Source organism: Filicampus tigris, chromosome 4 (genome assembly GCF_054856515.1).
Source record: "Filicampus tigris isolate MCC_2025a chromosome 4, RoL_Ftig_1.0, whole genome shotgun sequence".
Taxonomy (NCBI): domain Eukaryota; kingdom Metazoa; phylum Chordata; class Actinopteri; order Syngnathiformes; family Syngnathidae; genus Filicampus; species Filicampus tigris.
In genome coordinates, this window is record NC_141220.1 from 17,471,061 (window position 1) to 17,494,619 (window position 23,559).

At 40.9% G+C, this 23,559-nt stretch overlaps 2 protein-coding genes across 11 annotated transcripts; both read left to right on the forward strand.

Moving 5' to 3' along the window:
- Positions 1-46: 46 nt before the first annotated feature.
- ice2 (interactor of little elongator complex ELL subunit 2) lies at positions 47-13,137 on the forward strand. 10 transcript variants are annotated; one of them, XM_086028244.1, is made up of 18 exons: positions 47-84; positions 3,235-3,336; positions 4,535-4,604; positions 4,885-4,947; positions 5,142-5,361; positions 5,442-5,561; positions 5,638-5,772; positions 5,937-6,053; positions 6,259-6,418; positions 7,555-7,736; positions 7,835-8,588; positions 9,206-9,375; positions 9,453-9,582; positions 10,458-10,542; positions 10,779-10,829; positions 12,054-12,297; positions 12,680-12,846; positions 13,007-13,137. In XM_086028244.1, exons 1-17 carry the CDS (start codon positions 63-65, stop codon positions 12,797-12,799), a joined length of 2,745 nt encoding a protein of 914 aa, XP_085884370.1. In that variant the 5' UTR covers positions 47-62; the 3' UTR covers positions 12,800-12,846; positions 13,007-13,137. The 10 variants fall into 10 exon arrangements, with proteins under 10 accessions (XP_085884370.1, XP_085884368.1, XP_085884371.1 ...); XM_086028242.1 differs by lacking the exon at positions 13,007-13,137 and having other exon boundaries at positions 12,680-12,936; XM_086028245.1 differs by lacking the exon at positions 13,007-13,137 and having other exon boundaries at positions 48-84; positions 5,142-5,355; positions 12,680-12,936.
- LOC147148709 (annexin A2-like) lies at positions 13,096-19,632 on the forward strand. The gene is made up of 13 exons (XM_086028253.1): positions 13,096-13,181; positions 13,671-13,728; positions 13,829-13,922; positions 14,979-15,073; positions 15,192-15,305; positions 15,476-15,566; positions 16,765-16,844; positions 16,924-16,983; positions 17,324-17,417; positions 17,518-17,613; positions 17,700-17,758; positions 18,842-18,964; positions 19,436-19,632. Exons 2-13 carry the CDS (start codon positions 13,681-13,683, stop codon positions 19,493-19,495), a joined length of 1,014 nt encoding a protein of 337 aa, XP_085884379.1. The 5' UTR covers positions 13,096-13,181; positions 13,671-13,680; the 3' UTR covers positions 19,496-19,632.
- The last annotated feature ends 3,927 nt before the right edge of the window (positions 19,633-23,559 follow it).

Sequence of the window (23,559 nt, forward strand, 5' to 3'; positions counted from 1 at the left end):
ATGTGACCACATACTTTATTTTTGAAGAGGCATTCAATTCGCTCACCCTGCAAAGAAAGGGAATGGATACACATGGCTTGATAGGTAAGCACATTTAAGATCCCCTTTTTTTTGCCCTCCAAAGTAAAATTTCTATGATGTTTTTTTTTTTTTTTATTGCTGTGTTTGAACAATTATAGAAAACTTTGAAAACAGTTCACCCATGTTTGAGTGGTTTAGTAAGCTACATCATGAGTCTATAATGTATCTATATCCACCCAGTTAGCGTAATGCTAGCACAAACAGCGGAGGATGCATTTCTTTCAAAATGGTGGGCCTTGGGGTAATTTGTGCCAAAGGGCGTGGTCAAATTGTGCCACTGGTATAACTTAACCCAATTTATGATTATTTACTATATATTACTTTATTATATTGTATTGTTATTGTTGAGTGTATTCTTGCATTTGATTATTAAAACTATGCGTAATTCTTAATTTTAGATCAAAATCCATCATGCGCCACGCAGATACAAAAGGTAGACAAACATGGTTTCAATTCCTCTTGAGGAGTTGGAAAGAGTAGTGAAACCAGTGCAACAGAGGAAGACCGTATGTCAGGTTAGAAAGGAGATGAATATCTGCATTATGACCGTAAAACGATACAGTATATGGATAAGAAAAAAAATAGGCTTGGCGGTACAACTAGAAGGGAGCACAAGTTCACATTCCCCTCCAGCATCAAAACAACAACAAATATATGATAAAAATTAAAAGTAAAAACAAATACAAAAATAAAAAATATTTAAAAATAAATAGCAAACTCAATATGGAAATAAATAAAAAAGTAAATATATTTTATAGTTAAATATCTTTTTTTTTTTCATTTTAATTATTTTAATTGTAGTTTTTATATTGTTTTTTTTCCACATTTATTTATTTTTTATTTTGGCAGTTTTGGTCCTTCATAGGCTCGAAGCTACAGTCCATTACATACAAAAATTGACCGTCTAATACAGGCTAATTTGGTCAGGATCCGCAGGGCGGCAGCACTGTACAAAGAGCGATAAAAATTGACATTGTTTCCTCAGTAGAAGAGAGCCACCCGGCTTGTTTGCTAACTGGCTAGCCCCTTCCCTGTGCACTTCATGCGTACTGTGAATCAGTGACAGTAATGGACCTGGTGTGGTGAGTAAATATTTCTTATTTCGAAGAAAGAAATAGTGAAAATTGTTGTGCTGGTTGTCATCATATCTGACAATACGCCTTACCTTTGAAACAGTGCGTGTTTGCTAAGAAGCTCGTGGTTGTTCCCTGAGAATGTAACGTAATGTACTCTGCACTGAAGTAATTTAGTGTTACAATTAGGATGTAAAATGGCTGTTATTGTGGTCGCGTTAACTACAATAGTGTGTTTAGTTGGTACTGAATGTACAGATTTGACAAAACCCTAATCGACTATGCTGTTTCGTTAGCAATATACGTAAATGAAAGCCTTAAAGTGTACTCAAGTGAAATTAATATTACTTTACAATATGAGTCAAGTACATGTAAAAGTAGTCCTTCAAATAATCACTAAAATATTAAAAGAAAAACTTGTGATTTGTTTATCTATCTTTGTGTGTATATAACTTTAAATCAATAGTTTTTAATAAACAAACAAAAGCAACTTGGGCCACAGCAAAAGGTCTTAAGTTAATTAACTATTTATATTGTTTGCAGTATTTACACCTGTGAAACAGAACATTATGCTCACCAGGCAGAAAATTACATACAATATCAGTAACAATTGCGTCCTTATTCAAAAAAATAATCACGCTCCGATCCCGTCCGTCCTCGTCCTTTTAAAGCGCTTCCGTCCTAACATTCCGTCAGTCCATCGCCACCCCCCAAAAAAAGCGTCCGTGCATGCCGTGAGAGGGATGCTAACGGTAGAGGTTTCATTATTTATAAACATTATTTAAAGGGGGGAAATCAACGCAAACATTTTTTTTTCAAGAATATGTTCTATGCAAGCCCACTCGTTGAAACAGGGCATTCTGATCAATATTGCCTTTGTGGAATAAGTGTTAATCTACTTGTTTTTAGCCATCACTGGGGGCGGACATTTTGTCTTCTGTCGACTGAAAATGACATCACAACTGCTCACAACGACCAATCATGGCTCAGATTCAGAAAACAGGTCAGCCGTGCAGTTGTGATGTCATTTTCAGTCGTCACCAGACTACGGAGCCCGCCAGGGGACATCACGAGAATATTTAAGATTGCCTCATAACACAATACTATTGTGTTTTATTGCAAAACTTTTGTGTTATAACGCAATAGGTTTTCAGTTTTTATTGCATTATTTCGCAATAAAATAACTATTGCAAAATAAGGCAATGTTATTTTAGGAGGCGAACGAAAGACTTCCAATTTCCGGGTCGTAGCTTTAATTTTACAGTAGTGCTGCATGAGCATGTATCACGGTTTGGAGAGATTATTACGCTGTAGAGATGTCCCAGACAAGGACATACTTGCAAAGGAATAAGGCATGTACTAAATGTTAACAGCTAACAAAACAAAAATGCTAACCACCTTTTTCATACGCCCAATACATACCTTATCCCGGATTACACACACAAGACAGGTTGGGCCCCTTTCTGTCAGCCGTCGGTGAGTGAAATGGGGTTGTCTGGTGAAATCCAAAATATTACATGTGTTGAACCACTAGTGGGCAGATGATGCCTGTGTAATGTTACTGCAGGGAAGCGCACATGAAGTGTTGTGCAGGCAGTTAATAAAGGCGGTTCTGTGGTATTGCAGAAGAGAACAGTGGTCCTGCTTTTTGAAAGATCCCAGCAAAACAAGTCAGTCGGTACTTGATCCGGTTAGGTCCTTGCTTTGTCCGTCCTTTTTGAAAAACTTCTTGTCCTGCGTCCACAAAATGGGATCCCAGACGGACAGACCATTCCATCCCTGGGACAGAATGGCCATCTCTGCCATTCTTCATTGCACAATCTTGAAATGTTGCTTGTCTTGTTATTCAATCATCCCCTGTACTTGAGAATTAGGACCATGATTAAGTTAATTTGTAGTTTCTAATATTCATGTCACGTCAACCTCTGCGTTTACAGACTTTTTAATTTACAACAATGGCAGCGTAAAACTAGCCAACATCAGTACGGAATCTGATTGTGATTTTGCATTTACAGAATAGAAATGTATAAAATGTCAACCTATATGAAATAGACTAAATTTTAATGCACATTCCTTTAAGGGAGGACCCTCCAGTATCTGACGGTCCTTTCTTCACCAAAGACGTTTATGACCAATATTCCCTGGCACCCAGTTGTAGAGAGCTGTGGACTTCTCTACAAAGGTATGCTAATGAATGAACTTATGATCTCAATTCTGTCTATTTATTTATTTAGCTACCAACGTATTTTGAAATTTGTCGGTATGCACAATGGATTTTAAATGAACCAGCCCAGATGTGATTTACTGTAAGTTTCTGCTTTTAGAAATGTTTGAATAATATGACAATTGCCATTGATTAATTAGAATTGTTTAATGCAAAATACCTCCAGTTTTGGGCGCTCATAGATTTTTAAATTTTTTTTTTTTTTCATTAAACTCACAAACCAGAAGCAAGTGATGGTTGATGCAGTGAAGACTTGAAAAATTATCTCCAGAGAGGATACTTTTGAAACTCTGAATATCCATCCATCCCTTTTCTATAGCGCGTGTCCTCGCTTTGGGCGAGCGGCAGGGTACACCCTGAATCTCTCACAGAGAAAATACAGACAAACAAGCATTCACACTTATATTCACATCTACGGACAATTTAGACTCTTCAATGAACCTAAAAGAAGGGTTCCGCGATACTTGGCTGTACATGTGCTCTTGGAGAAAAGCTGATTAGTAGGGGTGTAACGATTCACTCAAGCTTCGATTCGATTGTCGATTTTCAGTTCCCAATTTTCGATTCGATTGTTTTAAACTCGCTACCATGCTTGCACAAACGCAATACGCAATGATGTGTGGTGCAAGTGCGTCAAGTAGGGCTGCCACAAACTACTATTTTGCTAGTTGACTAATCACCAACAGTAGTCGCAAATAGTGAACAAATCGGGTCATATGTATACTGCAGCCTTCATTTTTTTTTTAGCTGTAAATGTTTAGTGCATTTTAAAATGGAACCCAAAACTATACACAATGCTGAGTTGCCCTAATACTATGAAACTACCTATAAATACTAAAAGTAGAAGTACTTGTAAACATGTAAACAACTTTTCTTGGGCACCAAGCCTTTTTTAATGTAGAAGAGCGTGAAATCATATGAGTAAACTTAGGTAAAATCAGTGTGCTAAATAAAACTAAACTAAACACTTGTATTGGTTTTTAATTTTGTTTTTATTTAACCCTGATCCAAAACGTTTTGTTTTGCTTCACTAATATGCATACCGGTCAGTAGATCTACACATTCAAAATGTGGTATGCACCCGGAATGAAAACTAACATTTTGTAACCTCTAAATTAGTATATTCTAATGACCTTGGTGTGTCTTTTATTGTTAGGTGCTTTTGTGGTGGCTTATGTTATGTTTTCGGTCTCAGCTGTCTACGTCACGGGAGGGAGCCAAGCGTGGTAATATCGCTCGCTTTGTCAGTTCTGTTGTCTAAAACGGCGACTGATCGCCACCAAAATGCAAATGCACATTACTACTCTTGTCCACTTCAACCTGTGAAAGTATAAAAGTGTTCAGCACAATAGTTTGGATTTATTGACATAAAACATGATTTCATCATGATCACCTCCACAAAATCAAAAATACCGTGGCGATCGCTTATCCACTTATACAGGCTGAAGCATACAAGAGCATGAATGCGTACACAAACCCCGACTGGTTTATATTTCGGACATTTAGGGACGCTAAACTCGTGTCAACTCTCAGGAGGCAGACGGCGACTGGCAGTGGGCAAGCAATCAGGCAAGCATGGATGTTTATTCACCGTCCCTTTAATTACTGTGACTTCTGTTTTTCCACTCCTATTTTCCTATCGACACAAGTCCTGCAGAGAATGGCAGCACCCAACTAGAGTGTGGTGCTCAGTCCGGACTAAAGTCTACTACCAAAGAAGTTGCACAATTTAAATATAACAGCAGCAATGATGACTCCTGCAGCAACACCACGGACATAGACATGACTATGGAGGCTCCAGAGGGATGTAAACAATCACCAAATGCATATGAGGAGCTCAAACGGGTCAAGGATGAGGCAGATGATGTCTTTCCTCAACCCAGAATGCCCTTCCCGTGTGTGTCCAGCCTGTCGAGCAATGAGCAGAGGGCGTATCTTAGCATTTTGTGTAGTAAGAAACCCAGGGATCCTCCCCAGGTGACGGTAATCTCCTTTTAACAGTCATTTTCATCAGGCAAATCCTTGTTGCATTCTTTCACTTGAGTGTTATGCTAATATTTCAGCACCTGAAAGCCCGAGTAGACCACGAAGTGATGCAATTTCAGAGGTACTTGCAAGATGTGGCCAAAATATGTGCAGGCGACTACAGTTTCATATCACAGGGAGCACTGCAATATGCAGAGGTACTTCTGTGACTGCACACAATGCCATTTTTTGTTTTGTGTTTAATTATTCAACTAAAAATGATTCTATCCTCAGGATTATTTGAGGGCACGTTCGGAGTATATCCAAACATTACCTCAGCTCTATCAGATATGTGAGATGACCAGTTTGACTGGCGGAACGTTCAACCCGGGACTGTCTCTCACCTTTGAAAAACAGCTTGTTGTCATGGTAATGTATTCTCACTGAGGCTGTTCCAGCCATTTTTGGACCCATTCTGTATAATATCTGCTGTGGTTTTAGCTTCAACTTGAAACACTTGAATTGCAAAACTGTTCTTTTTATGTTGATTCATTTTCTTTATTTCCGTATTTGGACACTTTTTATCTCCCCAGGGCAGTGTGGATATCACAGGCGTTGTGATAATGGCTGCTGATGCACAGCTTGCAACGGATTATCAGAGTGTTTCATCAGAAAATCCTCCAGCCAAAAAAGCTAAGGACATGCATGCTGTAAGCAATTGTTTCACTTTTTTATTTTTTTTAATTACTTCTATAAAGTAAGGCACAAAGATTTTTTTTTTGTGACTGCCTGCCAGAGTCGGTGCATGACCTCGTCGGGTCTTTCGCAACTTCATTTTGGCTGTGGCAGTTTTCACAAAAGACACCAGGGGGAGTCCAAGTATTCCTCTCATTGTGCTATTGGTTTGCTCTGCAGGCAATCAGCAGTGATATTAATGCCGAGAAGCTGTGTGCACGCTATGAGCCGCATGTGTGTCTCACCCGAGAGGCCCTGGTCACACTGTTGGACAACCACGGCCCTGACTTTGCTCAGAGATGGGAACTTCCTGTTTGCATTAAAGTGAACCATGGCAAAGGTGCATCACTGTAATCGGGCTATTTGGGGTTGAAATTGTAGAGGCCAGCAGAGCGCGCAAGAGGCCGTGGGTTACGATGCAATTTCATTCTCTAACCTGAATGTTTACAAACTTGGCCAATGCAGTAGTAAAGTCAAAATTGTGTGAAAGCTGAAGGACTGACCATTTCTTTTCTTTTCTTTTAATTCCTCCCTTTTTTGACATGCTTCTCATTCCACATAATTAATCCAATTCACATCATTCCAATGTTAACATCTTCCAAAAATGTACGCCCTGGAGGCTAGTATTTATCTCATTCCAAGTATTCACAGTTTTCCCCAAATTCTAAATGTTTCACTCCAAAATTCCCCATTCTTTCCCAATGGGGCTGAGTTCCCCTCAGGGGGTTGTTTGTCATTCGTTCCAATGGCACATTCAACATTACACATTTACAGCATTACCATTTAAAATTCAAATCATTTAGCTCATTAAATTCACCCTGGAAACGATTTTCAACTTGCCCAAAATTCCCACTGTCCAAATATTTAGCATTTTCAAAAAATTCCGTTTACTCCAGATGACACGTTCAACAAAGAAGATTCATATTACCCCCATTTGAAATTCAAAACGTTCAGCTCATTCAATTCACATTCCAAAAATACCGATTTACCAAAAATTCAACATTTCCCCAAATAAAGATACCACAACAAATTCCTATTCATTCTCACTGACACATTCAACAAAACAGATTCACGTCATTCCCATTAAAATTCTAAATTTTCAGCCTATTCAATTCACTTTGGAAATTGGAAACAAAAAAATCAAATCCACATTCAAAAAAAAAAAAAAGAATTACATTCACATCTTTCAATATCATCCCACAACATTCAAAATCATTCCACATTTCAATATTTTTCATTCCTCATTTCAACCTTCACACGCAATTTCTCCAGAAATTGCAAATGTCTAGTTACAGTTAATATTTGTATGAAAAATTGCTTGGGGAAAACAGCCAAATTAAAAAAAAAAACATACCTTCAGCACATATTTAAAATAATTACTTGTGTCTTATTGTTCTTTAAGATTAGATTCCAGCGTCATGACTCATGATTACAATCTGTCATAAAATCCTTTGTCACTTGTAACTCTACCCACAGGTGTCAGTCAGAAGAAGACTGTTTACATAGAATCACCCCTACTAGACAATGAAATAACCGTGAAACAAAAGAGTCTCATCTACCACGAGGAGAGTTTGAAGCTCTCTTTTATGAAGAATGGAAAAAGAAACATGTTCCATTTAATGACGGAACTCCCTGAGGACGATTGGGAACCCTCACTGGTATCTGACACTCACACGGCTAAAAGTAATAACTTTTGCACGTTTTTGTTTTGTTTTTTGTCTTTTCAATGACACCGCCATAACTGTTTCCAAACCAGGAGGGCTCCCAAAGAAATGTGATCTCCAACACCAGCGATGATCTCGACTTTGGAGTGGACCTCACTGACCTGGAGACTTTTGGAGAGGCACCAATCACGAGAGTGCAAAAGACGCAAAACGAGCAACTTAAACATGTTCAAAATACGAGTTCGCCTCTTTCGAGCGAGGCAAAACAGCTCACGGATCCTCTCGGCCGTAGTTCACAAGAGGAGATGTGCAGCTCGGTGACAGATCTCAAGCATTACCCGGCAACAGAGCAGATGAGTCCGACGGTTGTCGGGGAAGCTAATGAGGCACACACCACAAAGCCAGCGTACGAATCTGATAAAGAAAGTGATGAAGACTTTGATGATGAGAGATTGATCATTGATGACTCAACATCACCATCCCAAGCCGCGACGCCCACCGCGTTTGCCGCCGACCCCGCCTCCGAGTCCGTCACCTCAGCATTGCCCTCTCCTAAAAGAGCGAGGCAAGCATCCAAAAAAGCGAAAGCCCCAGCCGACCAGCTGGGGGAGATCTTGCGCATGCAGACGGCCATGTTCAGCACGGCCGGCGACACGGCCACCAAATGCCCCGCCTTGTCCCAGGAGACCGTCTCACCCACCCGATGTGTGGAACCCCCACGCCACACCTTCCCGCTATCTCTAGTGAAACCATGCGTGACCTCTTACTTGGAGAGGAACCGGCAACAGAGCGGAGAAACCTCAGTTGCTCCTCCAGTGACCCACACGAGCTCTCCAGAGAAGAGAAGTTAGTCAAGCTGCTCTTTGGCCTTACTTCCAAAGAAAGGTTTACTAAGTTTTAGGTCACTCGGGCCTCCTAAAATAATCTTTTATTGATCTCCAGAGGGGAAAATTCAAGAGTCCTGTAATATGTAATTAGTTAATTCAAATATATTAATTGATTTGTTTTTTAACTCAGTTATGTCATTAAATAATTGATTTTAAATCGGTGCATACTTGCTGTTCGGAACCTGCCCCGGACTTGCTCTTCTGCCTCCTCTGTATAAAGTATTATGTAATACTGCAACATTATCCACAGTTTGAACATTAGCACTGCTTGGATATAGCAAAATAAAGCACAGTTAAATAATGGTTGATTAACAGAAGTTACATTTTTAAAAATGGTCGGTAAATAAACGTTAGAAGTCAAACCGTTCTAAAAGATCATGTTCAACTGTATTATACTTAAAAGTAAATGCAACTACTATGTGCTGGATGAAAAAAAAAAAAAGTATGTCACTGTAACATTATGCACTAGTACTCATACAACACTTTGTGAATCACAGGCCTTGTACAATACATTTTGAGTTGTCTATGCTTATTATTGGTACCTGGCTGACCTATATTTTTCACCACCCCGTGCAGGAATATTGTCTCAGGATCTGCAGGCTGGCGCTGAGGACGAACAAGACTACATGCCCCCGGAGAAAGGCAACCTGCTGTACAAGCTCTTCAGTCTCCAAGATGTTCTCATCGTAGTGCGCAGCTCAGTCTCTCTAGCCCGATCCAAGCGTGTCGTTAAAAACCCAAGCCAGGTATGCATGTCAAAATAGGTGCGAATGTCATTTCAATGTGTTTCAAGCTCATACCTCTTTATTGTCCTTCAAACCAGTTTGTACCAGTGCATGTTTTGCCCAAGTTGGAGTACCAGCTGTGTCACGGGGTGGAGTGTCTGAGTAGCAGTGAGGCTTGCCATCTTTGGACAGAGACGGCACTTCACTCCAGCACAGTTTCCTTCGTAGGTAAAAAAAAAACAACAACTTAATTTTAAAATCAAGACTGATTTTATTTAGTTCTTTCATTTTCTATAAGTACTTGAAAGTTGCATTTTTGTGGCTTGACAGAGGAAGTCAACCCAAACATATTTTTTTCCAGAATATGTTCTAATGAACCGGGTTGACTTCCCCTTTAAGGAGAGATTTTATTTTCCCCCACATTGAATGAGGCAAGTGGACCCTCCCACATGAACCAGCAGAATAGTCTTTAGATGACTCACCTCCTCCTCCCACTGCAAACTAATTCAAGTTTATGCTGTTGCCATAACAACAGCCACAGCCTAAATGCACGCTCAGACCTCAAGATCCAGGGACGCTTAAAGACCAGCTTAAGTCTTTCTTTTGTGTAGTTGCACATCATATGGTTTGGTTTATATTTTAAAACCTTTCAACATGTAGTCCAAAGTTTACTTTACTGGTTGTTTGAGGGCACGGTTATCGTGCCCATTGCGAAAACATGGGTGTAACCATGGAAAACCTCTCTGATAACTCACATATTTTTAGAAAACCACTTCATCTTCCTTCAGTCTCCTACTGACGCGTCAGCGTGTTGAAGCTAAATTGACCAAAAAAAATAAAGGCTTACGTAACTGGCCCAGCTGATAAAAGACTTCCCTCTTTGTGGCTGATGGCTCATCATGTGGTCATCTCCTATTTGTCTATTTGTGGCTTTCATTCGGTTCATGACTGAGGGGAGGCGAGAAAGGAGACGGCACACGCTCAGGAAAATCATGGCAGATGCTGCACTCCTTTGTCAGCACTGGCTGTGGTGTTGTTGATGGAGAAAAGCTCTGGTTGTCTGCACTCATTAGCTTCCTCTCTATCCTTTCCTTTCTGTGTAGCTCACATCAATCCGCACACTTCTAAAGTAGCGCTGCTCAGAAGGCTGCCTGACGCGTGGAGAGACAACATCTCCTGCAGGTTCAAGTGAGTTGTCGGCTTTGAAAGACGACTGAGATGAAACTAATCGGCCTCCTCGTGTGATGATTCCACTTGAGATTTCACGATAAATCTGGTAATGCAAGCATCCGATCGGGAGGAACACAACGGCCACGTTTTCATCACGATCGCAGCCTTTGGTTTTGTCAACTTAATGAGTGTTGAGATTGACTGCAGTGCATGTCCAAATCAACACGGTGACACGTGGTTATTTTTGTTCGCAGGCCAGTGAAGTCACTAAACATTCTGCACCACCTTTTGAAAAAGCTGACAAAGTAAGTTGCTAACAACGCAAGACATTGTAAAGACAACAAACACTCGAGATTGCTCGCGCTTCGCCCCCACTCCAGCTCATTATTTCTTTGCGTTGTGAATCAGTGTAACATATTTTCATTGACTGTTTTTCCAATCAGTGAACACTCAAACGACCTGTAAAAAAAAAAAAAAAACAGACCGCAAGGACAGCAAATGGGAACGTGATTTCAATTTGCAACAAATGGGAAGCTGATTTGACCATTCAACACAATTGCCTCAGCCATCTTGTCATCAGTCATTCAAAATCTGACTGCTTCTTGCCCTGACAATGATGTCTGAAAAAAAAATACTTTTCAGTCATATAAAACTGGGACCTGAACATGCGAAACACCAATACAGATAATAGGATAGTCTTGTGACATAATGACCTGAACATTCCTATCCCATCATACAGACTTGTAAAGACAAGTTTAACTACTATATACTGAAATAAACCACTTTTCGGCAGTTGAAGATGTCTGACAAACTCATAATTGCGAGAACAAATGAGACATTTGTTGGCAAGCATCACTGGTCATTTTCATTATGCTTATTATAGCCATTATGTGTTCAGCTCTGTGTTTAGTGTTTGGTAAAATACATTTGTGAATGTAATTCATATTTAATGAATCGTACGGCTCATATTGCGCTGAGTAGTCATATACTTTCCAAGTGCCAAAGTTTAGCATCACACGACTCCTCTTTGCCATCACTGTTACTTATCTGTGGCATCACTAAAGGCCAAAGAAAAGGCAAAACACGCTTGTAGAGTTCATCTTTTAGAGTGAAGGTCTCACAATATTAACTGACACGGGGCATTATGATAGGTTTGAGCTTAAGTTTTGGTTTTATCCAAGGCATTTTTTTTTTTTTTGCAAAAAACGAGTTGAGCTCAAAATTGTACAGCTTTTGGGGCATTTGACTTTAGAGGTCTCACAATTATTGTTGAGAGCATATCCGGTAAGGCTTGGTAGTTCAGAAGTTGAGTTCTTTATATGTTCTGTTTCAAATTGATGACTGTTGTCAGGTCCCGACAACAGTCATGGATCTGTGATGCTCGTCTGCTTACATGTTGTTTATGTTGGAATTGCACAACTACTCACTCACAATGGAGTTGCCACGCTCTACCTTCAACATTCCAGTTACCAAAAGAAGTCACGGCGAGTGCACTGACACGCCTTCTGTGATGCAATGTGTGTTTGTAGAATGGAAGAAGGGCAATACCTGGTCACCCACAAACCAGGGGAGCCTTTTGTGACGTTGTTAAAAGCGGCCGACGGGAAAGCGAGTCGGACTGCCTACGACTTGCACCAAGTCCACAGCGATCTCCCCCGGACTCCCGCCAGCGGCTCCGTGCCCTGGGTGCCTGTGGATCCCACTGTGGCGCTGCCCTTCCACAAGAAGCACGGCCGCGTCCCCTGCACATTCCCCCCGCGATCTGCGCCGCAGGTGAAAAATACAATCAGGCGCATTGTCAACACATACGAGAACACAGGAATCTCAAAAGACATACGCAATGAAATGCTCTCGGCCCAGCGCATCTGAGACTGGCTGAACCAGTGCCAATGCTTGCATGCTTGTATGTACAATAGAGAGCATTGCAGTGTGAACTACTCCGCTCAGCACAGTTAACTCTAGTCAGCACAGTGACATTCACTACATGCCTGACTAGAAGTCTACACGGTTAAAATCATAAATTAGCGTTATCCTTTGGCAAGGCAGAATATCTGATAAAGTGTGCGTTTGGCTCTCATTAGAGCTTTCTGTTGCACTTTGAATCATAGAAGTGATGATCATAAATATTTGTCATGTCGCACTGTGTTTCTTGCAGCAGTCTTCGGTCGATGGAAATGCAGCAGGGCCGGGAGGGAGGCCAGGAGGGAAGAAGAAGAAAAAGAAAAAGAATCGAACAAACAAACACATTCAAAATGTCATCCAGTATTCACGTTAAGATCACACAGCACGCATGAGATACTCAATGCCGAAACTCGGAGAGTAGTATGTAGTATTTCTTTTGCATTCATTTTTGTGTCTCTTCTCAGTTGTCATTTTCTAAAATGGAAGAGCAATAAAGTTGTAAACTTTGAAGCGGATGTGTGGTCACCTTATTATATCAGAAAGCTTTGCTAAATAATCCTGAGTAGCTTGACTTTGTCAGAATCAACTTTGCAGTGGCTGCTTGTTCAACTGGGTGGAGTCAGGAGTGGGTGGAAAAAGGAGGAGGTGAAAGGGGAAGTCCTCCCCGCGTCAGTCGCAGTGGCGTTAAATCTCCACACCCTTTACTCCGACACAACACAGGATTCGTCAGTCTTGTGCCAACCTCTACAAGTTAGGTAAGTTTCACTCTTGTTAGGCTGGCTACTGTTGAAAAGTAGCTAGCATTGTTGTACAATGTTTTAGGACCTTGACCAAAAAAAAAAGAAAAAATTGCTGATTCATGGACTATCATGAATTGTTTGTACAAAAGTGCTGTTGCTCTTGTGTGTAGTTTTCATTGTCAGTTTCAGAACAATCCACTGATCTCACATTGCCTCCACATGTGTGACTGCGGTGTGATTTCATACTGCAGTCCAGGGCGTGTCCACTGGATGTGTGTCAATGATCAGCAAGTTGCCTCTGAATTAAAATACTTGCATTGACTGAAAACCAACACACAGTGGCACGTAGAGTATACCGTTGTCTTTTGTCCATCATTTATGGGATGGCTGAGTGTGCGCTAGAAGAATGTGATTGCATCAGTAGACTAAACAAAGGTGTTCCACTCTGCTTTAGTGATGGGATTATACTGATTGATCATCACATGATGTGTCACTTTTTGGCAGGGCAGTGAAAATGGCGATGGTGGCTGAATTCCTGGGGCAATTGGCCCTCAATGCTGAGGTCAAGTCAAACATTTTTACACTCTTCCACTCTTTCCAGGACATGTTATCATTATCATGGCTTTACATTATTGACAGATATGTTTTATTTCATTCCACAGTGCCATGAGCCAAAGCACCCCACTGTTATACCTGCTTTGGACTTTGACCCTGAAAGAGATGCGGCGAGGATAGAGACAGCTATCAAAACTAAAGGCAAGATACACTGCGGACATTCCTATTGAAAAAAAAAACGTAGCTGAAGCGTCTCTGTACGGACTGTCGGTAGTTGTGAGTCAGCATCCTGGCTTTAAAAAAAAAAAAAAAACAACCAAAAAAAACATTTTGGGAAGCCGTCCAAGTCTGTGAGCTCAGTGCTGCCGGAGCGCTGTGCAAAACTCTCTATGGAAGCTTCTGGTAACAGCGAACAAGCCCTCCATTTTGTCAGGATGGTTATTTGTTTCTGTAAAAGTGTTGATGGTGTACATTGACTGCGTTTGGAAATAACAGAGCATTTCTTTCGGCTAAAACATACCAACATTTCAAAAGCACTCTTTCTCAAATTTGTTTGGGCGGGGGGGTGAATCAAAGCCTTTCCATATTTTTTGTAGACTCATTTGATGCCTTGCCCACGTGTCCATTTTCTGAAGATTGCTTGCAGTCATGTAATTGGTATTTGTTAGCCCGCCATGTTGGAGCCACAATCTCTGGCTATCCGTTTTTTTCTACTAAATGTAGCTATTTAAACACCAATAAGCACCCTAACAAAATCATGTCAACCTCCGACATGGAGACACGGGCGTGTCCATAGGTGCGTGACGTCACGGGGAAGCTGTCTGCAGCTCTGGTCTCCATTAGGCTTGCAGGTGAGCAGGCGCTGACAGCCAGGTACATCCTGGACTGGTCACAAACCAGTCGCAGGGCACATATAAATAGCCAACTCAAACTAGCATTCACACCTATGGACAATCCTTTACATGTGTGTTTGGAATGCGAGCGGACGCCAGCGTGCGTGCAGAAAAAACAACGCAAGCACAGGGAGAGAATGCAACCGCCGCACAGGATGGGATGCTGTCGAGATTCAAACTCCAAATGATCCAGTGCTGTTTTTGTACAGTAAAACCAGTGCCACTAACAAACCTTCAAATCAGTATTCCACTGACCGTGTTAATCAAAATATAACATTATTTTCTTGTAGTCTTGATACATTTTTTTTTGTTTTGTATCTTAGTGTTCCGTTGTACCTAATGTGGAGTTTTTTCTGGCCTTCAGGTGTGGACGAACAGACCATCATTGACATTCTAACAAGGCGGACATACTCTCAGAGGAGGGAAATTGCCTTTGCTTATGAAAGGAGAGCAAAGAAGGTAAATAAAGTTTATTTTGGGGATTTAAGTAACCCTTAACATAGAGTAATTGATGAAAATGGGAAACTTTGCTGGATCACGTGTAAGGTGGCCTCAATGTGATGCTGTTTTCTTTTAGGACATGATCTCAGCTTTGAAGGGAGCGCTGTCTGGCTCTGTGGAATCGGTCATCCTTGGTCTGATGAAGAGCACGTCCCAGTATGATGCCTCAGAGATCAGAGGATCCATTAAGGTACGCAACAGACCACAATTGTGCTTCTCTTTGTCCGGTATGCCAGCTGGCTCATTTCCAGAGCGGCACTGCCCTCTTGTGGGGAAAGTGCAGAATGCGGACTTTTACATACTACTGTATATAGCTTGTGACTTTGAAATGTTCAAACACGATGTGGACTTGTCTTTCAGGGCCTCGGCACTGATGAGGAAACGCTCATCGAGATTCTGTGCTCCCGCAGCAACTCTGAGCTGCAGGAGATCAAGCAAGTCTACAAGGAGTGTGAGTAACAACTAAAAATGAATGGGCCCACGCACCATTTTTTTTTTTCATGGTGAATTCTCCAAATGATCATCCAACTTGTATGCCATGCTCCAGGCTTGGCAAAAGCTTCACAATCTGTTTTGGCTAACTAGTCAAGGGTTTCGGCAATTTTCTTAATAGGAGCTTGTCAAAGTCGCTCAATGAGCTTTTGGAGTTTATGTTAAAGGTGTTTATTTTAGTATGAATGTTCGGGCGTACAGTACAGTCATTTATTGTGAGCTTTTTAATTTTTTTTTTGTATCCTGCACTCAACAAATACTCCATATTTAAGAGCAAAAAAAAAAAAATACTGAAACAATTTAATGAAAAAATTGACTCAGAAAAACTAACAAATCTAGTTTAAAATGGAAGTCAACTCAAACATATTTATTTCAAGAATAGGTTCTATGCAGGCCCACTTGTTGAAATAAGGCATTCTGATTAATATTGCGTTTGTGGAATATGAGAAATCTACCTGTTTTTAGCCATCTAAGGGGGCGGCCATTTTGTCACTTCTGTCGACTGAAAATTAGTATTAATAGAACATGATTTCCAATATTTTATAGTGAACAAGGGGTAGGACTCGACAAGTTTTTTTACTTTTTCCTACTCCCCTTGAACATATAAACAATTACTGAATTAAGATAAGTACTGACCCTTTATTTAGATTTTTTTGTTTGGGTTTTTTGTTTCCTTCGTGTTTTTCATGTTGTTTTAATGTTCAATAAATCAATCAATAAATCAATCAATCAAAATGACATCACAGTTGCTCAGGCCTAAGGTAACGACCAATCATGGCTTAGCTTCAGAAAACAGCGGTGAGCAGTGATTGGTCGTTATCTGAGCCCTGCGCAACTGTGATGCCACTTTCAGTCAAAAGTGACAAAATGGCCACCACGAGATGGCTTAAAACGGGTGGATTTTGCTGCTTAACTCATATTCCACAAATCCTATATTAATCAGCATGCCTGGTCTCAACTAGTGGGCCTGCATTGAACATTTTCTGGAAAAAAAAAAAAGAATGGAACCTAACTGCATTTAAAAGATAAAAAAAAAAAACTATCATGAAAAATCTAAAACAATTAGAGCCTTTCTGCATGCTAATTTCTGCATTGACTACGTAAACGTACCACCACATATAGCTTTCCTTCAGATTTTTTTTTCTTACTTTCCACAGTGTTCAAGAAGGACCTGGATAAAGACGTTGCAGGCGACACTTCGGGAAACTTTGCAAAGCTGCTGCTGGCTCTGGTGCAGGTGCGCTCTGACACTAATGCCAGTGATGTGGTTTCGGTTCATCATTTTGAGACCCAACGCCAACCTTCCTTCCGCGCAGACCAAGCGAGACGAGCCGTCCTCCGTGGTGGATTATGAAAAGATTGACGAAGACGCCAGAGTAAGTTGTGTCCACACTTGGTATCACGAACAGATTCATATTTACAACATCGGCACATTTAAAAGTTGTCATTTTTAAATTACAGTTGTAATAAAACATGCGTCGCTCCTTTTAAGCACTCCTAATAAAATGCCCTTGATGGCTGTTTGCTTGGTATTTAACATCAGAGGGACTTAAGAGGGCCATAATTAAAATAAATGCCATTTCCAAATGACTTTGCAAAGGGACGCGGTGTCATTTGTGCTCCTGATCCTTTTTCTACCATCAATTATTTCAAACACACTCGACGTTGATGATAAAAATGTGATCGTTTGCTGGCGTCCGTACTGATTTAACACAGAAACTGTACGACGCCGGCGTGAAAACTAAAGGAACGGACGTGGCCACCTGGATCTCCATCATGACTGAGAGGAGCGTCCCCCACCTGCAAAGAGGTTCAGCACACGTCATTGCTGTGTAAACAATGCATAAAAAAAAATAAATAAAAAAAATAGGAACATAAAGCAGCTCATTGTACACTTGTGTCCTCGGTAGTGTTTCAGAGGTACAAGAGTTATAGCCCCTACGACATGCAGGAGAGCATCATGAAGGAAGTGAAAGGAGACCTACAGAGGTCCTTCTTGGTTCTAGGTACTTGAGATTCACATCGAGTACATGACTCGCAGTATTACTTATTATCAGTATGCTTATTTATTGTTTGTTTGTTTTTTCCCCAGTGCAGAGCTTTGAAAACAAACAGCTGTACTTTGCCAACAAACTGCACGAGGCTATGAAGGTACATGCGTACGCGACAGTAATAATAGAGATGTTTTCATAAATGGACACTGGAGTTGTGCACTGATGGGGACATGAACAAGCACTCAGATACATGAATGGATTTTTAGACCGTAAACGTATTGATTAATGTCCAGACGATGCAGCTTGTCAGTTGATGTATCGTATGATGGGGTTGAGGTCAGGGCTCTTGAGTATTCCATATCGTCGCTGTCCTGTAAAAAGCAATTATCTCCGATTTTGGAAACTTTTTTTAAATTTTCACTTTAATGCGATGTCTGTCGCGCGGAAAGAAGATTCATGTAAAAAATAAGAAAGTGGGAAAAAAATGGAGATAAGTGTTTTTGACATGACAGCAACGATATACACTTGTCCAACTATGCTAAAGATCTTCCACAAACAGGATCCACAAAGCATTGGAAGCTTTGAATTGATGAATTAAAGGGTGTGTTCAAATACTTTTGTCCATCCTTATGAGATGTTGGCAGACGAAAGGCAGCAAGGTTGTATGAAGATGGTTCCACGCGCACAGTGCTTTTAAACACCTTAACGGGTTTGAAAATGTGAGATACCACCCACATGACAAAAATGTGTTTTTACTGCTTATGGTGTATTTATTTGATGTGACCACCACAACACATCATCTGTCGCAGTAACCGAAAGTGACCGGTGGGAGGAAGCATGGCGCTACAAGGGACACAATAAATACCAAGAGAAGTAGTTACAGTTAGCTAAGCTAACAATCGGCTTTGCTGATCAATAGATTGTGGTTGAAAATTCTTCTCATTGGTATTTTTACATTTACTCATATGGATCGATATTTCATAATGTTTATTATTGTGAGACACGTTCTACAACCACTCAACACAATCAGTTGTTTTTCTACCTCAGGGAGGAAAGATCACCCTTAACGCACTCCGCTCCTCAGGATAATCTTTTAGACATATCTGATAATCGGACCTTTGCTGACTTTGATCGTAAGCGGGGAGTAATGCTCAAATTCAGTCCAATTATCTGTATGTGTTTTAGAGCCGAATAAGTGCAACTCGAGAAAGTGCTGACATGTTTTCACGCTTTGTCTCAGAGTAAAGGATGCAAGGAGAAGGTGGTGAGCCGGATCATTGTGTCGCGCTGTGAAGTGGACCTGAAGAAGATCTGCTCGGAATACAAAGCCCACCAAGGCCAGTCTCTTCAAAAGACCATCATGGTGAGTCCACTAGTGGATGGAGTAGGGCTGAACGATTTCTTATAATCTTACATTTATCCACTAAGAACATGTACATTAGTACAATTTAAAAAAAAAAAAAACGTTGGTTGAATATTTTCTTAATTGCTAATATTTATCCTACTACATATATTTCTGCATGATGGCAAGTAGTACAGTAGGTCTTGTTCAACCATTTAAAAACCTTGAAAACCTCTTTAGTGTACTTGCATTATTAAAGTCATAGTTTGAATGCATGTCATTTTCTGTCATATTTGTAAATGTTACTGTATGTTGTGAATATTGCGCTGAAGCGTCATTTGAAGAAAAAAAATTGCAAATCGAATCGAAATCTCAATATCCGTCAGAAAAATGGCAAAACCTTTTTTTTTTTTTCCTAAAATCGTTCAGCCCTAGGATGGAGACGTATGTTGCAAATACAAGCAGCATGATTTGACTGTGCTTTTTGTGCAGGAACACACCAAGGGAGACTACCAGAGGGTTCTCCTGTGCCTCTGTGGACCAGACGAGTAAATTCCTTTAAGTTGACAAATGAAGATAACTGGACCTAGTATGCTAAAGCAGCAATATTTTTTTTTTTTTTTTGCTATATGAAGAATGTCTATCTATTATTGAAGTAAAATAGCAAGCAATAAAGCAGCACAAACGCCTTTCTTCTTATCTGTAGTATCCCCTTACATCCTAAAGAGGGCGTTATAGTAGCATTAAAAACAGACTGACATTTTTAGTTGAGGCCTTAGCTAGTTGATACTAGCTGATGAAATATGCATTGACATTTGTTTTTATCTGTATAACGTAACGAAAAGCAAGTTTTACATGACATTTGCATGAATGTTCAAAACATATTGAAAGTGGTGGACATAAACTAAAATTTCTCAAAGAAAGCACAAGAACGTTTTGCAGCTTGTGAAGAATTAAAATGATAAATTAATTAGGATTATATCCAACACATTTTTTGCACTAATGTGGTACAAGAGTAGGTACAAATGCTTTCCTCTTTTTCCACTATGAGAATCTATGAATATGATTTAATCATTAGTGTGTTTTTCCGTGTTTGTTTGGTGCTAATATTTTAATTAAAAATGTTAATTTTACCCCCGGCAAAGATGATTTGCATAGCACTAAACAAGCGTATATACAGTGTTTCTGCTGTTTAGTTTGCAGTCTCTCAGGATGGAATAAGCAGCACAGTGTTGTCAAGGCATTTCTACTGAAGTATAAGGGGGAAAAAAAAAAAAACATCCCCAAAAGGCAACATGACTTGTGCTGAACACAGCGATGAGGAAGAGGAAGTTAATGAAAATAAGTCCTGAAGATCAAACACGGTCGTTTATATTTTATTTTCAGAGATTAAATCATGTTTCCGACGAACTGTTTCAAAACAATGGACTTAAAATTTTAACTAGACATTGGATTTATGGTCATTTTGTAATAATACTGATGAGAACATTAGCCCTTTGTGACGCTTTGTTTATAGGCAATATAAAAAATAAAATATAGCATAAAGTAAGCTAAAACAGTATTTTGCACAGAGAGGGGGAATTTATGCACCAATATGCTTGACAGATTAATCACTCCATCATAAAGAGGAAAGTACCGCCATATTTCCTCCTTTTTTATATGGATGTACAACATGCTGTTCTGCTCAAGGCCGGCCCGTGGGGACCGGCGGCGGACCCGAGGGGAAGTCGCTTCTCAATTGAAACGTGCAATTTACTGTCCCAAACGCTGACACTTCATCATTCAGACGACTTTAACCCCATGAATGTCAAACAGCGAGCATGCTGCGACGGCGCCGGCACATACCCGCATTACCATAACAACCACAGCTTGGTGACTGCCCGCCCACACCAAAAAAAGTGAAGGATCATAATCACATTTCCAAGTGGAATGTGCTAATAAATGGTGTGCTTTTATACAAAAACTATGGTGGCGCACTAACTACCTACCTTTAAAACAACCCCTTTAAGATTAGAAAAATCTCGCAGCACACTACCAAACAAAAATGCCACAAAAACTGGAGACTCACACTATGCACCTTCTGCCATCTACTGTTAATGAAAGAGAAAAGTGGTCACAGAAATAACTTGAATCCGACAAAGGTAATGGTAAATAAAAATGTAATGGAAATGAACCAATGAAAATCATACATTGCTTTTGAATAGTGCAGGATAATAATCATCATCATAATAAATCATGGCAGGCCTGGACAAAAATGACGGTGCCCCTAGAAAAAAAAATAATTTGACCAGTGGGATGTGTTCAGACAAGGTGTCCTCTAATTACCGTCACAAGTGTCTTCAAACGTATCAGTCACTTCTCTTATTTAAAGAGTGTAGTTGTCCATTTTGCTGTGTGGTGAATTGGTGTATACCACACAAAACATGGATCAGAGGAAGAGGAGGAGAGAGTTTCTCAGGAGATTAGCAATAAAATTATAGACAAACACGTTAAACAAGACCATCTCTAAGCATCTTGATGTTCCTGCGATTATGATTGATTGATTGATTGATTGATTGATTGATTGATTGAACAAACGAATTTGGTGACAGTACTGAAGGGAGCATATTAAAATTCCTGACAAAGTCAAGCAACACCGAAGATGAAACACAAAAGTTGGGCGCTTACTTCCATTGTGGTCCTCAACATAAAAAAACAAACAAACCATACGACATTACACAAAGCCATCAAGTTTTACATATTGAGAAACTTAAGACCAACTTCCTGAACGAAATTGCTCACAAATTGAAGGGACGGATAACATGAATGGAAACAAAAGAGCTCAGAACAACCTCCAAAGAAATCAAAGGTGAACTCCAAGCTCAAGGTATACATCAGTGTCAGATCGCACCATCCATCATTGTTTGACCCAAAGTTGACTTCATGTGAGATGGACAAGGACACCACAGTTGAGAATAAATCATAAAAAAAAAGCGAGACTGGAATTCGCCAAACTGCATGTTGACAAGCCACAAAGCTTCTGGGAGAACGTCCTCCGGACTGGTATCGGCAGCCACGAATGCCTGATATTTTGAAATAAGGCGTGGTATCGGTACTCGTCCACCTCTAATGCTCGGTGTACATGTTTTGACAAATGGAAGGCCCTGAATTGAATTGGGGTCAACCGGAGGTTCCACTGTACAAGTTCATTTTATCAAATAAAAACGGTGCCATCTGGTGGGGCGCCGCCTCCAGTTTGGTGTAATCCAGTGGCCGTTTAGCAGTTCGCCAGCCGGCTGCATCCTTCCAAATTCTTGTCCCAGTTAGAGTGAACATGTGGAAGGCTCCCCTCCGTCACCTCGGAGACAGAGCCCATGCGGGCGGCGCTCGCGGCATCCAGCGGCATTAAAGTTTCACAGTACAGCTGGAAGAGCTGCTGCCGGCCCGCCAGACATGGCGAAGCGCGTGTGCGCCGGGAAGGTTCGACTTTGTGCTTGTGATTAATTCATCCTACACAACTTAGAGGAGGGACACTTTCTTAAAAGGGAATTTGGCTCCCCTCTCGCGCTGACACCGACAGAACCCCGGCTCAGAATCGGGGTGGGGGGGGGGGACGCCAAAGGGTGTTTAATTATATAGTAGGGGACCACGAAGGTCTTCTTTTAATTGTGTGCATCTGTTTGTGTGTGTTAGCCTGCAGCTCTGTGTAGGTCGCAGGCCTCGTCTAAATGAGAAGTCCTAAAGGCAAAGCTGGAAGACACGCCTCCCTCAACGCGAGCACAGAGAGCCAGTTTGATTAATATTTTCTTAATTATCATTATTTAATCCGGCCCGAGCGCGGCACATCCAAACGCGGCCTTTTGTCTCAGCGCCGAGGAAGACGTTGGCTCATTAGGGCGCGGCGAGATGCTGCGTATGGTAAATAAGAAGCCGGTGGCCTGAGGGGGAGAGTCAGCACCACATTGAAGGACATCTCCCTTCCTGAAGGATGCCGCGGCGCTCGCGTTAACCAGCAGCAGCCCACAGAATAGCGGATGCGGCGCCCCCGGCACCGTCAAGGCCCGCTTCCTTTTATGAGGCTCAAGCAGCAGACGAGACAGCTGTGAACCGGTCGGGCCATCAGTCAGCCTCCTTTGTACAGTAGAGCCATGCTTGAAATAAGACCACAAAAAAAAAAAAGCGGGATGAGCCCCGGCACCCCATCAGTCCGTCGGCAGACAAAATAGACGGACTGAGAAAAGTTTGACAACAAGCGTCATACTTTGTCGAGTTCAGTTTGGGGAGCTACAAACTAAGGCTGCACGATATTGGAAATACACGATATGCAAGACGCATGTTGACTATAGCAATATCGATATTGTGATATTTAACATGTACCTAAAGAAATGTCATTTTTATTATCCAAGGAAAGAAGTACTTTTTTTTCCATGCGGCGAAATAAGGTAGCTCAATGTGTTCTTCGCCGGTCCCTCCAGGAATTCGTGAAGTTGCGATCGCAACTATTAACGCGAAATCAAGAAAACCCCGCAAAATCGCACTTTCCCGCAACTTTGTTTAAAAATGAATATTTCACCTAAGTGTATGTCAGGGATGTCCCAACAAAGAGGGCCAGATTTGGTCAGGTGAAAATGTGGGGG

What these genes read in the sequence shown, in the direction of transcription:
- ice2 (XM_086028244.1), top strand. Translation starts at nt 63, where the DNA reads ATGGATACACATGGCTTGATAG. An exon ending in ACGGGAGGGAGCCAAGCGTG is followed by an intron (nt 4,605 to 4,884) that starts GTAATATCGCTC and finishes TCGGACATTTAG; the next exon opens with GGACGCTAAACTCGTGTCAA. An exon ending in GAGCTCTCCAGAGAAGAGAA is followed by an intron (nt 8,589 to 9,205) that starts GTTAGTCAAGCT and finishes CACCCCGTGCAG; the next exon opens with GAATATTGTCTCAGGATCTG.
- LOC147148709 (XM_086028253.1), top strand. Translation starts at nt 13,681, where the DNA reads ATGGCGATGGTGGCTGAATTCCTGGGGCAATTGGCCCTCAATGCTGAG. An exon ending in AGATCAGAGGATCCATTAAG is followed by an intron (nt 15,306 to 15,475) that starts GTACGCAACAGA and finishes CTTGTCTTTCAG; the next exon opens with GGCCTCGGCACTGATGAGGA. An exon ending in AACTGCACGAGGCTATGAAG is followed by an intron (nt 17,759 to 18,841) that starts GTACATGCGTAC and finishes GCTTTGTCTCAG; the next exon opens with AGTAAAGGATGCAAGGAGAA.